Below are 15802 nucleotides of genomic sequence, written 5' to 3'. Positions count from 1 at the left end.
CAGTATTGTCCCCCTTGCAGCCTGCGTCTTAATCACTTCTTTGATGCGCATGGGCCAGCCAGCCACAATGCTCACATTGTCACATGGTCAAGTAACTTCTCAGCCCCATAACAGGCTTAATTTGTGAAGATGGCCTCAAACAAGTCAAGATTCCGCAATGTGACGCTCGTAGTGAAAGAAAGACCTTATGGTGTAGCTCAGTAACTTTTACTCACAAACTGTGAATCATACTGAGCTCATGCTCATTTTTGTTACTTGTAAAGACCCTGCAAGGCTAAAAATAAATACATTTGACATAACTGACTCATTAAATTAGTATAGCTAAGACGTTATCAACAGAATTCATAAAGACCCAAGAAAACAACTAAACAGCAACTTATTGTATGAAATCTCATTAGTTTAAAATGACACTAAGCAACATTTTGGAGAAAGAAATTCTGTTGTTTCAGGTCTGAGAGCTGATTTAAACAAAAATTTGACTGCATATCTCCACAGCTTGCTTATTTACTATGTCTTTACCACATGCACACAGCTAGCCAAATCCTTTGTAAAAACATAAATAACGTTGAACAATTACATCATGCCTCTTTGTTTTACATTGTATATTTGATTATTTTATTATTCGGCGCAGGCAGAGTGGGATCAAATTCCCACTAATTGGCAGTGTGAATGTGAGTGTGAATTGTTTTACAGGGGTTGGAAAAAATAATGGAAACACCTAACATTTTGGCATCATAATCATTGAGCATAATTGTTAAAGAATGGCATGAGGAACATTCTAATGAAGTTGAGCATCTTGTATGGTCAGCTCAGCACAATCCCCAGACCTAAATATTATTGAGCATTTATGGTCAGTTTTAGAGATTCAATTAAGACATCGATTTCCACCGCTGTTGTCTCTAAATGAGTTAGAGGGCATTCTAACTGAAAAATGGCTTAAAATTCCTTTGGAAACAATTTACAAGTTGTATGAATCAATAACTCAGATAATTCAGGCTATACTTGCCGCAAAAGGCGGACCTACACCATATTAAATTAGTTTTTGTTGATTTTTTTGAGGTGTTTCCATTATTTTGTCCAGCCCGTTTTACACACATATACACATGCACATGTTACACAGTGTTTTTCATATTTCATATAGTGATGTAAAAAAATACAACAGAATAATTAAGAAACCCTTACTGACATAGCGAAGAATATAAAAATGTGAAATTGTCAGACACCACAAATACATATATAAAACAAACACGTTGAATACAGTGTTTTCATGTTTCAAAGTCTAGTAATGTTGTTATAAAAATGTAGGGCTGCACCTATCGATCATTTTAGTAGTGGATTAATCTATCATCTATTTAGCACGAATAATCGAGTAATTGGATTAGGAACATATAATACGATGCAGAATAAATTTTAGAAGATGTAAAACAAAGGCTTGCTAAGATTGCACTTTCAAAAGAGCATTAAATGCGAATACAAAATAAAATACCCGAGTGTGTCTTCAAAGTATGCTGAATTTCACTTTCATTTAAAAATAAATTAAAATTCTTGAGTTTAGCCTCAAACGGTATTAAAAAAAGATAAATCAGGATCTATGTACAAGAAGAGAACAATTGGCTAACTTGCATTGCAAAAGTCCGCGAGCTTAAATGCTATAAAATGCAAAAAAAAAAAATTTTTTTTACAATGCTCTTTACAAATCATTCACTTATTCCCGCACAAAAAAACAACAAAAAAACCCCGTCAATATATAACTATAAACTAAATTACAAATGCATGAAGAAACCATTAACTCAAACAAAAACTTACCTCATGTTTATCTTAATAGGGAGCCGCTGGATTCAGCCATGTTAAATAAATTATGTCATATTCACTGTTGCCAATAGAGGGCATTGTATCCACCCAAATCAATAACATGTTATGCAAACACTTTCAAAACAAACCATTACATTGCCACTTTTTCTAAACTAATTACTCGAGTTAATCGATTAATCGTTGCAGCACTATAAAATGCAATAGACTACTTATCAAAGCCCTACTGAAACAGCAAAGAATATAACCATGTGTAATTGTCAGACCCCAAAGCAATGACTGGACATTCAAAACGAATGATGACGACTGACAGTAAAAGTTATTGTTTTTGGATATGGTTTGCAGTAAAGAGAAGCACCTTTACTCAAGCTGGTATCTAATATTTGGTACCTTGTTAAGCCTCAAGACATGGCACACTATAGACCCTACTCACGTGACGTCACAGCCACGCCCCCGCGCCATGTTGTCCGTATACTCGTCATGTTAATGCATTAGCGCTTCGTAAATTCCTCCTATTATGGCGTGTTTTTCTGCTCGTTAACATTAATAATCAAAATGGTGAAGTCGTGTGTGGCGGTCGGTTGCAAAAACAGAGAAGATAGACGGAGAGACTTGAAGTTTTACCGTATTCCGAGAGACCCGAAGAGGAGACCGAGATTGACTGCTGCAATTCAATGAGAAAACTGGGCTCCAAACGACTACCACAGATTATGTAGTAGTCATTTTATATCTGGTAAGATGCATTTAATATATATTTAGAGGGTTTTGGGCTGACAACCACAATTAAGATCATTGCTAGGCTAATCGCCGACAACATACACTCAGACGTTGTGAATGAACTACCTGAAAATATATAATTATAAGGGGATAATCAGACAGTTGTCATACAATTAATTTACAATTTCACTATTGAGGTCAAAAGCCAAAAAATAAATTCAACTAGGGACAATCTGGAGTAGTGCTATCGCACTTCATATTTATTACATATTATATATGTATGTAGTGAAAGTGCTATCGCTAAACCATATAAACATTAAAAGCCCTAGCTCCATTGACAAATGACATGAAATACATTAGACTTGACAGTGGATGTTAGCAAGAACAAAAGATTTTGAATTGAAAATTTCGTAACTCACCTTCCGAGCACAAGATTCTTGCCGAATTTTCGTGTACGAGGACCTGTTTCACCCAACCAGCAACGTAGCATTTATAAGCCTCCAAGCTCTTAAAGTTTTTCAAACTTTCATGAGAATAGGCTGATTTTGTGTGGACAAGATAGTTGTAAATATCAGGATAGCAGATGTCAGGCAAAGACGGCGAAGCCAGCGGGTCGAAAAACATCGATTTAGGCATCATATACGGATCTGGCGAATGGATAAACTGAAGCTTTTCCACGTAACGCCTTTTATGCAACGCATCCAATGAGTTTACAGCGTCAGATAACACCGGGGCTTCCATGAATTGCTCTATAACTTGCTCGACTAATTGAAAACAATGAGAATAGGTCTAAAAAATAGGTACAATATGGCGGCCGGAAACAGCGACACGCCCATTTTGTGACGTAGGTGAGTAGGGTCTATAGGGTGTGGTCCTTCAAACCTACTGGGCCACAGATAGTCCATCTAAACCAGACATGTCCGAAGTGCGGCCCGGGGGCCAAATGTGGCCCGGGGTCAAATTTCATCCGGCCCCCAGCCTCTATCATAAGATAATAACGTCTGGCCTGCACACAGAGTTAATAAATTGGTCAGCAGTACTGCTACCAGAAAATGAAGTAGCTTACATACTAAATGCTGCTCCTCATTTACCCACTAAAAGGCAGCAGTACTCTAAGCAACATTACCCCGTGTGACCCTTGACTTCCAGTTTTCTAAAATGGCGACAATCAACAACAACAAAAAGAAAGTTGACTGCGACGGCCAACGCTTCAAGGATAGGTGGAAATTGGATTATTTCTTCACTAAAATACGCAACATTTGTGTCTGCCTCATTTGCAAAGAGATAGTCGCTGTTTTTAGAGAGTTCAGTGTGAGGCGATATTACCAAACAAGACTTGCCTGGCACGGCCAGACTGTTCTCCCTGTGTTTTTCCAAACACTGAGAGTATAGTCTGGGACCCAGCCCATTAACGGCCTCTCGAGCAAGTACAAAATCAATCGACAAATCAGATTCGTTTATTTGCGTGACGTGTTCTTAACGAGCAACGTCACTCTTCCGCGTCGGAAGTCGTCTCCACAACAACACAGATGGCGAACAGGAGAGCCGAGAATATGTTCCAATCCACGGTAAAATCAGTTTTAAATGACCAAAAATACATCGACACAAGTCACTGACAACAGTCTGTCTCGCGTTAGCCATGTTGAATAAACTCAGCTCTCCTCGTATGTTTACTTCCGCGCGCAAGGCCCCCGTCCCGCCCGTCGCTGATTGGTCCACTCCGCTGTCTGTTTGCTGTGGCCTGCTCCGCCCTGGAAATTTTATCCGCTTAATGGTGGCCAGACTCAATAGCTGGAACAGTGGTGAGTCTGGAGTACCAGGCTAAAACAAGACACGCTGACATGTACGACAAGATTACAGGGAAGATATGCAGCGAGAAATTGAAGCAACTTGAAGCTAGTCACAGCAGCAGTATTTTGCAAGAGCCCGAGAGTCGAAAGAGAACGCCACAAAGGCTAGTTGCGAGATTGATGAAATTATTGATTTTAAAAAATTATAAAGTAAATGTGACACACAGAATGGCTTGCTAAAATTTGCTTAAATATATTGTTCTACGAAAAGGACGTCAGCCAAGGTCGGCCCCCCACATTTTTACCGCACCAAATCTGGCCCCCTTTGCAAAAAGTTTGGACATCCCTGATCTAAACTGAGCAGGAATGTAGTAATTTCTTTGGGTAAGTCAAAGTGAAAGTCCCTCTTTACCAGCAGGAGGAGACAGAGTCTGAAGATCCTGAGAATGTCTTCTACAAGGATGTCTGCTTTATCCCTTTCACTTGCTTTCCTACCCCCTGACAGCTACATTGAAATAATAGCAGCCGAAATGTCTACAAAGCAACATAATTTATACTGAGATGCAGAAAATGCAGAAAAACAAAACAACAAAAATCACTAACAGTTTGTTTTCTAATGACAATCAAAGTCAACTTTTTGTCACACAAAATATGCTGATGGGCCAATTTGAGCGTCCTTTTATGATTTTCTTCACTTTGAGTTGCTATGTCAGCCCCTCCCAAGGCGAGCTGCGGGGGTGACTGCTGTGGCCTTTTGCAGTTATGTCTCCCTTCAAAGATTGATGAATTGATTGTGAGGCTGCTGCCAGTGTGTCTGTGCCCTGGGCGAAGGCGTCCGGGTTACGGGTGGGAATCCCAGCTATGGCATCTGCCCTGGGGCGACTATTGTGACCGTCCCGCAGGGGGCCGGAGAACTGGTGGCCCCGGGAGCAGCTTTGGCTCACATACTGCTGTCACACCCCTGGAGACAGAGTGGTACTCTCCTATACACCCACCTCTGATTGGACTCTACGGAGTGGAGCTGTTTGTGCCAAGCTCCTCTGAATTTTATTACTCCTACACTGACCACATTGCACTAGCTCGCAGTCAACCTGAATTGAATTCTGCAAACTATCCAACTTCCGAACAAAGAATGACAACAAGTGAGACAAAAGCATGTCCATTCTCTTTATTGAACAGTAGTTGACGTAGAGGCAGAAGTATTGAAATGACTTAATTCGACAAGTTATGCCATTATTTACCATTCATCACTGCATATGCTTATTTCATCAAGGTACAAGTCTGCCGATCATAACAAAATGTGTTGTTGAAAGAAATGAGACATATTTAAACCTGTTCTTTTTTTTTTTAGTCAAACTCAACCTGTGGCAATGTAAGGCCGTATAAACTATGCTGGTCACACACATCCACACTCACACAGTCAGTCAACAATGATGCAGGCACACCATCCGACAGGCGCCTCAACAAAACATTCAGTTTGACCACAAATACCTTGATATACTTTTCATCTATGATGATATATAAAAGCATGCAGTTGCATATTAGAAGGTATTTGGGTCTTGTACTGTATTAAAATGCATCATGATGCTCCATCTGAATTAGTTTTAGTATTATTGATCTGAATTTTAAATATATCAAATCAATAACCAAACAAAACCGAATACTCCATCCATTGGAAAATAAACATTTGTCTGTATAAGTAAAGTATATTATAATTGGTTTGTTTATTGTGAGACGTTATGACAAGTGAAACAAAAGTAACCCGAACTGTTCGGCCAATCAGGGATCAAGCGATGAGAAATACTTTGATAGATATTATGCAGCTGCTTTCACATTGACTCTTTTGATGCTAAAAAGTCAACATTCAGCCTCATTCTCACACCTACATCAGTACAGTGACAACACCTCATCAGCGCCAGACATATTATCAGAACCCTTATCAATGACGGCAAGTGGACCTAGCACATGTCTGTATTTACAGCAGTTGGCAGCGAGTGGTCATTCCCGTTAGTCCGTGAGCCTGAATTGTCCGTATAAACATGCAGCATGGGAAGCAGTCATATATACGTTTGTACTTTTTTCACTGCTTCCATTAGCAAATAAGTAATATATCGCTTATATCACTACACTTTCAAATGGGATTTAGAATAAATAAATAATGATAAGAGGTTAAGTCTTTAATAGTATCCAGTTTGTTATTAGGTCAATTAACTACAACAAAATTGACATTCAAAATGAAGTAAATGAAAATATACTCTTGACTCTGATGCGCCACGCTGATTTAGAAAACCAATGAGGAATATGTGACCACAATGTTTTTTACAATTTGCCAGTTGCCTAATACTAATATGACATTTGTTATCATTTACATCAAGTACAGTTAAGTAACAACACTCCTCCAGCACAAATTTAGACCATGACAAATTCATAAAGGAGGAAAAATACATGACAGTATATAAGAATTATATTAAACATCCCAATTTATGTATCCAGTGTATAGAAAGCAAAACATTTAGATCATATTGGTTCTCTCATGATTAAAAACTCACTGCAGATCCAAACAAATCAATAAATACTCAAGTAAAAGAACAAGTTTCTTGGTGGGTGAAGCCCACCGCATCACGTGGAAGTCGCTTCTCAGCACTGCCTTTCCATGTAAACTCATTGCATCCCAAAAAAATAAGCACTACCTGGAGCTGACACTTCCCGGCTCTCCAGACCACGGCCTTCATTTTTTGTTCTTCAGCTGATTGGCCAGCCAGTCCAGACCCTCATAGAGGCCATCACCACTTGTGGCACAGGTGGCCTGAATGTACCAGTTGCGGTGGCGTAGGGAGTGCAGGCCCAGCTTGTCCGTGATCTCCGCAGCATTCATGGCGTTAGGCAGGTCCTTAAAAAAAAGAACACCAAAAATCACAACAACGGGTCAATCATTTTAATTGTTAAAGTAACAGGCAATCAGAGAAGATATAAAACACACAACAAAGCGCATACCTGCTTGTTGGCAAAGACCAGAAGAACAGCGTCCCGCAGCTCGTCCTCAGCTAGCATTCTCATGAGTTCCTCTCGAGCTTCATTCACACGCTCGCGGTCGTTGCTGTCCACCACAAAGATCAAGCCTAAATAGAGAAGACTCTCCCATTAAGCAACAATAATGACATCATGTCTGAACATCTCAGTCTACAGTCCCTGACAAAAGTCTTGTCGCTTATCCATTTTGTAGAAACAATTGCTAATAACTAGGGCTGTCAAACGATTAAAATTTTTGAGTTAATTACAGCTTAAAAATTAATTAATCGTAATTAATCGCAATTAATCGCAATTCAAACCATCTATAAAATATGCCATATTTTTCTGTAAATTATTGTTTGAATGGAAAGATAAGACACAAGATGGATATACACATTCAACTTACGGTACATAAGGACTGTATTTGTTTATTATAACAATAAATCAACAAGATGGCATTAACATTATTAACATTCTGTTAAAGCGATCATTGGATAGAAAGACTTGTAGTTCTTAAAAGATAAAGGTTAGTACAAGTTATATAAATTTTATATTAAAACCCTCTTATTGTTTTCGTTTTAATAAAATTTGTAAAATTTTCAATCAAAAAATAAACTAGTAGCCCGCCATTGTTGATGACAATAATTACTTACACAATGCTCATGGGTGCCGATGCCTATAAACTCAGTTGCACCCAAGCGCCAGCAGAGGGCGGCAAAACTCCATAAAACACAATTAACAAGTGGGCGTTTCACTGTACTGTCATTTAAATCTGTCTGAGCGGGGCATGTGCGTTAATTGTGTCAAATATTTTAACGTGATTAATTTTTAAAATTAATTACTGCCCGTTAACGCGATAATTTTGACAGCCCTACTAATAATCTGACTTTTAATTATTCAATTGGTTTCAGAAACGGCTCATATGAAAGCTAAGACCCTCCCAAATTATGTTGAATGTACAAAAATATATTTGTTTCACTGAAAAAAGATTTATCATTTAATGAAGACATAAAGGTCAAATTTTGGCAAGACAAAAGTTTTGTCGCCTACAGAAAGTAGTGTGAAAATTGAACAAAAAATGTACTTTAAAAGTTCAAATACAAAAAGATGTTACATAACATAACCGAATTAAGTAGTGGTGCTGTGAGATCCAAATTTAATATTTTGTATGACTTCCATGCGCTTGAAGGACTGCATGTGAAGTTTGGTGGTGGTAAAATCATGGTCAGGGGGTTACATCCAGTATGGGGGTGTGCGAGAGATCTGCAGGGTGGAAGGCAACATAAACAGTCTAAAATATCAACAAATCTTAGCTGCCTCTTACATTCCTAACCATAAAAAGGGACAAATTCTGCAGCAGGATGGTGCTCCCTCGCACACTTCAATCTCTACCTCAAAGTTCCTCAAGGCAAAGAAGATCAGCAACCACCAGGACTGGCCAGTCCAGTCACCAGACATGAACAGGATAAAAGAGGAAGCATGGAAGACGAAACCCAAGAATGTTAATGAACTTTGGGAGGCATGCAAGGCTGCTTTCTTTGATGTTCCTGAGGACTTCATCAATAAATTGTATGAATCCTTGCCGAACCGCATGGATGCAGTCCTTCAAGCCCATGGAAGTCATACAAAATAGTCAATTTAGATCTCAAAGCACCACTACTTAATTCGCTTATGTTATGTAACATCTTTTTGTATTTGAAGTACATTTTTGTTCAATTTTCACACTACTTTCTGTAGGCGACAAAACTTCTGTCTTGCCAAAATTTGACCTTTATGTCTTCATTAAATGATACATGTTTTTTCAGTGAAACACATATATTTTTGTACATTTAACATCATTTGGGAGGGTCTTAGCTTTCAGATGAGCCATTTCTGAAATCAAATGAATAATTAAAAGTCAGGTTAATAGCAATTGTTTCTACAAAATGTATAAGTGACAAGACTTTTGTCAGGGACTATAGTATAGGACTTCACAGCATTTACACTAAATTTGGTTCAAGGATTGACAAAGCGTCAAAATCTATTAAAATCAACTTAAGCCTAAAATGGTCGCCTTCGCTCGATGGCATTTACTGGCAGTTGTGACTAATCCATTTGTTTAGTTGTGTTCAGCTGAAGAGTGATGACCTCGTGTAAAACATTAGTCAGAGTGTGCACTCAGTAGCATCAGAGAACTAATGTGGCCGACTAAATCTGTCTCACCCTGAGTGTTTTGGAAATAGTGCCTCCACAAGGGACGAATTTTGTCCTGGCCACCCACGTCCCACACGGTAAAGCTGATGTTCTTGTACTCCACAGTCTCAACATTAAACCCTGAACAAGAACAAATGAGAAAGCTGGGTTCAGTGATGGATGGCTTTTGCAATATGTGGTTCTCACGCACCAATTGTGGGAATGGTGGTGACGATCTCCCCAAGCTTCAGCTTGTAAAGGATGGTTGTTTTCCCAGCGGCGTCCAGCCCCACCATAAGGATCCTCATCTCCTTTTTACCGATCAGGCTCTTTAACAGGTTTCCGAAGATGTTGCCCATGACGACCAGCAATTTGCTTCTTCCTCAACTACAACAGGACTGTGACAAGAGGAAGTGTTGAGGCATGTACAACAGAAGAACAAAACAAACTGTGAACCACACATTTACTATTTCTAGAATGCAAAAGAAAACATGTGGTAGGGACGCTGTGGGTCTTGAAAATAAACATTATTAAACATTATTATACAGCTGCACCACCAAGCTAAAAGAAAGCCAGTAAAAGTGCTTGTCACCTCAGAAGACGCTTGAAACGGCAAATCACAATGCACCTCTTTTTTTTAAACTGGGAGTTGACATGTGGTGTCAAAAAGCAACTTCTTTAGGATATTGACAGGTAGAGATGTAGCAAAGGTCAATACACTAATAAGTAGGGGTGTAACGGTACACAAAAATCTCGGTTCGGTGCGTACCTCGGTTTTGAGGTCATGGTTCGGTTCATTTTCGGTACAGTAAGAAAACAAAATACAAAATATAAATGTGCTAGTTGTTTATTACACACCTTTGTGCTTTAAACAATAGGAACATTAGCCTATACAAAGCTAGAATTCCGCTCAAAAAGTAGCGAGTATTTAAAGATGATCCAACAACAATTTGCCTTTCAGACCCCGCGTATTGGTCAGCTTTCTTTCTGAAAGAAAGAAGAAAAAAAGAAGTCCTGTGCTAAAGACAAAAGCAATCCCAATGACAAAGATTTTAACATGCATTTTACAAATGAAATGCGTCAATGAATCTTTTTTTTCCTTATGAACGGTTTTCAAAAGCTTTATTGGTGGATTTTCTCAAGTTAAAGCGCCACACAGAAATTAATACATTTAATTGTGTAAGCAGGATCTGTGTATTATTCTTATTATTTAATTACAGGTGTTTTAGCGCATTTCAATTTATTTTATTTAAATGGGCTATTATTTATTTTATGTGTTTATATTTTACAAATGTGATGTAGTATTCATTTATATTGTATATTTTATGTTGTATAACTTTAGTTCCTATGTGAATATTAGTTCCTACTTGTTTTGTTGTGGTAGGAGGGTTTTGTATTGAACACGGGGCCGTGTTGGTTATTATTATAGCAGAGAAGACAGCAGTAAATCAACAAAGACAAGTCAACTGTGCCCCGATCTACCACTCAAGGTATCTGATGACCTCAAAAAGTGGGTTACGATTGCATATTAGTTTGTAAATCGGCCGGATCCACCGTATTTCATGAGTGACTTCCCTTCTGCCCGATCCTAGCTACTGGTAATAGTATTGACGCAGGAGGGTCGCGTCTCGCGTCAAATAATAAACTCTGCCGTTCTTTTCGCGTGCGTCGTTTTGAGCCGCTTATGGGACGCAGCTAACACGCAGCCGCACTACGACTGGTGTGCATTGGCTGATTGACTTTAGCGCCCGCGTTTCACTGCGTTCTCGTGGCGGCCACGTTGTCGCGCATTTGACGTTTCTGGGTTATACTGTCCTACCGTGTTGGTCCTCATTATAGTAGAGAAGACAGAGTAAATATAATCTACACAAAGAAACTAACTCAATCGACTCACAGCCTCGAAAAGTAAGGGTTACATTACGTCAGAAACTCGTTCGGTACGCCTCCGTTCCGAACCGAGCACCACGTACTGAAACAGTTCAATACAAATACATGTACCGTTACACCCTTACTAATAATTAATATTTGTAACTTTAGCAGCAAACAGCATAAGCATATCATATTTGAACATTGTCTAATTATTGATTGTTAATGTCTTCTGTATACACTCACAACATTGCATTAGTCACTCCTGCATAATAAGATGAGATCCAATACAAAAGCTGTGTGGAATGTTTTTTAAGTGCATAATGAGAAAAATAAATGGACTGTCACATATACAGATATATTCCTTTCACAATACAGTGCTTATGGTGTATATATTATGGGAAACAACCCTGTATAACAGACCTTTTTGGAAATTTAACATCTTTCACACTTGTAGGCAGAAACGTTAGACAGCAAAACATCCGGAAATACTTTGATGACTAAATTATAAAAACATTTAGCACCTAAATCAATATTACGATCTTGTCAAAGCTCGATCATGCAGATATACATAATGCTTCGGTAGGTTAATCAGTAACCCGAATGCGTAGCTCGAAAAAAAATATAACTCTCTACATTCGCCTAACCGAAGATTACAGAGAACCTTTCAAGCAAAACATAAATTAGCATCATGATTCTCAGGGTGTTGTGGTTCATTGCAGGTCTGCTGCATTTTTGCTGCAGTCGCTAAAGCCGCGTGTACCTAATCAATTGACTCGCGAGGGATCAGTGATGATGATGATGTTGACAACGACGAAGAAGCAAGCGCCGTGTTCGGATGCTACACATTAAAAGCCCATTTAGTCTGATTACATTGAAGTATTATTATGTAGCTCTATGCCTGTGTAATCGCCGCATAGTCACGACAAGTACACCGGTCTGATGTCGTCGATTAAATAGCGTCCAGTGACCTATATACTAGGGTAAAAAAGATTCTCATACATCAAATATGGTATAACTGTCACAACTATTCGTATAAACGATGGTGCATTTTCCCACTGACATTTCATGCCACTTACCCGTCACGGGAGTCTGCCAGCTGGCTGAAGAAGAGAGTCAAGCGAGTTGGGTGTCTCGCGATGATACATCGATGTAATCTCGCGATATTTAGGTACAGTAATGCAGCAGTCAAAGAGCATGCCGTTATTAGTGTACGAAAGCAATGCCTTTTTTCGTCGTCTGCGTTGTCTCTTTTTCAGTGAATTTGACAACATTTGTTGGAATTTCGAAGTTAAAATGAGCTGTTGTGAAACAAACAAAGGGTCTGAAGTCAAAGTTGCTTGAATAATTGACAAAGGGATATTTACTGTCTTAATAAATAAGTAAACAGTAACAAGATGCGACGTGTGTGACCCCTCCTATCTTGTAGGTGACAGTGTGGCAGAGTGAAGTTCATCTTGCTCACTTGTTCACTTATGGTAGGGTGACCTTAATTTGATTTTCCAAAAAAGAGGACATTCGGCCCGGCCTCGAGATACCTAAATTTTACTTGAAGTTCACTCGAAGATGCCTTATCACTTTAATATACTTAAAGTGTGCCTCCTCCGTCTGGATAAAAATATCAGTTTTATAAAAGAAATAATAGCTACAGTGTATTACAAAAGTGAGTACACCCCTCGCGTTTCTGCAGATATTTAAGTAGGCCTATATGTTTTCATGGGACAACACTGACAAAATGACACTTTGACACAATGAAAAGTAGTCTGGGTGCAGCTTATATAATAGAGTTAATTTATTTTACTCTCAAAATAACTCAAAATATGGCCATTAATTTCTAAATCCATGGCAACAAAAGTGAGTACACCCTTAGAAACTACGTACATCCCTAAATGTCCAAATTGAGTGCTGCTTGTCATTTTCCCTCCAAAATGTCATGTGACTCATTACAGGAGTGCTGTCAACATTGCTGCAGAGATTGAAGAGGTGGGGGGGTCAGCCTGTTAGTGCTCGGACCATACGCCGCACTCTACATCAAATTAGTGTGCATGGCTGTCACCCTAGGAGGAAGCCTCTTCTGAAGACGGTACACAAGAAAGCCCGCCCATCCCATCAGACCATAAGACATGGTTCCAGTAATCCATGTGCTTTGTTGACATGTCTTCAGCAAACTGTTTGCGGGCTTTCTTGTGTACCGTCTTCAGAAGAGGCTTCCTCCTGGTGTGACAGCCATGCACACCAATTTGATGTAGAGTGCAGCGTATGGTCTGAGCACTAACAGGCTGATCCCCCACCTCTTCAATCTCTGCAGCAATGCTGACAGCACTCCTGTAACGAGTCACATGACATTTTGGAGGAAAAATGACTAGCAGTACTCAATTTGGACATTTAGGGATGTACGTAGTTTCTAAGGGGTGTACTCACTTTTGTTGCCAGGGGTTTGGATATTAATGACTATTTTGAGTTGTTTTGAGGGGAAAATAAATTAACTCTATTATATAAGCTGCACACAGACTACTATTCATTGTGTCAAAGTGTCATTTTGTCAGTGTTGTCCCATGAAAGGATATACTTAAATATCTGCAGAAATGCGAGGGGTGTACTCACTTTTGTGATGCATTTTATATAGCCAAAGACACAAATTCAAATTTGCAGAGGTTACATAAGAGGCTTTGTTATTCGTAAAAAAATAATAACGCAAAAAAAAACCACACAAAAAAAACAATGGAATTAAATAGCGGGGAAAAAAACGCCTCTTCTGTATTGGCAAATCCTTGAACAAAATAATAGCTGTCTTTTCGATTCTTACTGTACAAATAAATAATCTGAAACAATCTTCTAAATATTACCTCCTCTGTAGAAAATTCAGCTTTAACAAAAAGCTCATTTTTCTTTCCTGTGAAAAAATGTAACTTAATCTGTAACCGCAAGACTATCACTACAATTGTCTTTGACAAATTGTTGTTCCACTTAATTATTATTCTCATTCAGTGTTCTAGATTGCTCACAAACAATAACCAAAATCAACTGACAAACAATTCAACTCGCATGTTTCCAAATGCAGCAGTTCAAAGCTCAGCTGTTTTGCCTTGCCGTTTGATCGCTGTCGACCTGAATAGACTGTCAACTTGTGTTTCGAAGCCTTTTTCTATCTTTCGAAATAGAGTCAGTACAAGGGGTTAAGACTAAGGTGAACGCGCGGACTTTAGCCTTTTGGCCGTGTTGCCAGGATTCCGCCAGCCCGGGTCGTTGGCGCTGTGCCACTGTGCCAGCGCCGGTCTGGTGGTTCGGCTGGCGTGTTCCCGGCAATCTCGCTAAAAGGTCAGATTCCTTCATGACGCCATGATAAAGCCAGTCTGTGAATGCACACGCATGCGCAAATTTGGTATCCAAAGTAGAATAAAGGTAATTTTGATTTAATCACACTTTTAGGTACATGAGTATTTGATTATAAACGTATTGAACACAAGTCTTGACAACTGGGCAGACTCTTTTGGAACACGTCACAGGCAGCACGGAACCGTAGTATTCTGTCCAAATCGCCTGTCAAAAAAACCTGACGTTTTCATAAATTTATAAAACTCCGCCAGACACCCCGGGCAGGATGTGAAAAGTGGACATGTCCAGGCAAAAGAGGACATTTTGTCACCCTAACTTATAGGGAACAATAATGTCTGTACTTCTACCTGGGTTCAGGGAGCACTTTTTCCACCTCTAAGCATGAAAAACAATTAACACTAATTTAGACCTACCGTAATTGTTGTTCAGTTTGTACCCTTGAAATGTGACGGGTACAGAACTTGTACATATGAGGGTATCACCAAGAAGTGAACTGCTAAAACAACTTTTCCCCAAGTAAATTGTGATGATTGATTTGCTGTTTAACATCAGAGTAAAGTACAATGAGAGCTCTATAAAATCTTTGCTGGTCCATTTTCTAGCATTTTCTATGGTGAGCATGATGACAATATAAAACCTTTTAATACCAGTACAGGTATTTGAAGGAACAGCCATTTCTCCCATTCTACAAGTGTTTAAATAATAATAATAATAATAATGATAATAAAATACATGTATACATTATGATTTAAACACACACTCACATTGTCAAAAGAAAAAAAAAGATTGAAACCAACATGAGGAATCTGACAAAAGTATTTGTACACAACTTCAGTTTATGGTTCAATTTTCATCTTTTGTTGACACATTAATTCTCTCAGGTTGGTCTTTTTTTGTCATCACGACGTAAAAATAAATATGTCTAAATATAACAAATCGCAGCAAAGATTTTTTTTTTTTTGTAATACTGCAAATTTTAATAACGAAATAATTACTAATGAGGCTTTAAAACTGGGTGAAATTAAGCCAACATCCTCACACTACCTGTTGAATTTAATGTAACCACTCTCTGCTCCACTGTCAATCAAATACGACTTGTACGA

General features: G+C 38.8%; 1 protein-coding gene across 1 annotated transcript; it reads right to left on the bottom strand.

Annotated features, from left to right (window-relative positions):
- Positions 1–5455: 5455 nt before the first annotated feature.
- On the bottom strand, positions 5456–12509 carry arf3a (ADP-ribosylation factor 3a). The gene is made up of 5 exons (XM_057828362.1): positions 12443–12509; positions 9709–9895; positions 9528–9638; positions 7311–7435; positions 5456–7206 (listed from the first exon to the last, which is right to left on the bottom strand). Exons 2-5 carry the CDS (start codon positions 9854–9856, stop codon positions 7045–7047), a joined length of 546 nt encoding a protein of 181 aa, XP_057684345.1. The 5' UTR covers positions 9857–9895; positions 12443–12509; the 3' UTR covers positions 5456–7044.
- Positions 12510–15802: the final 3293 nt, after the last annotated feature.

Source organism: Corythoichthys intestinalis, chromosome 2, assembly GCF_030265065.1.
Source record: "Corythoichthys intestinalis isolate RoL2023-P3 chromosome 2, ASM3026506v1, whole genome shotgun sequence".
Lineage (NCBI taxonomy): Eukaryota > Metazoa > Chordata > Actinopteri > Syngnathiformes > Syngnathidae > Corythoichthys > Corythoichthys intestinalis.
The sequence above is the reverse complement of the archived record's forward strand: the minus strand, read 5'-3'. Positions and strand labels throughout refer to the sequence as shown.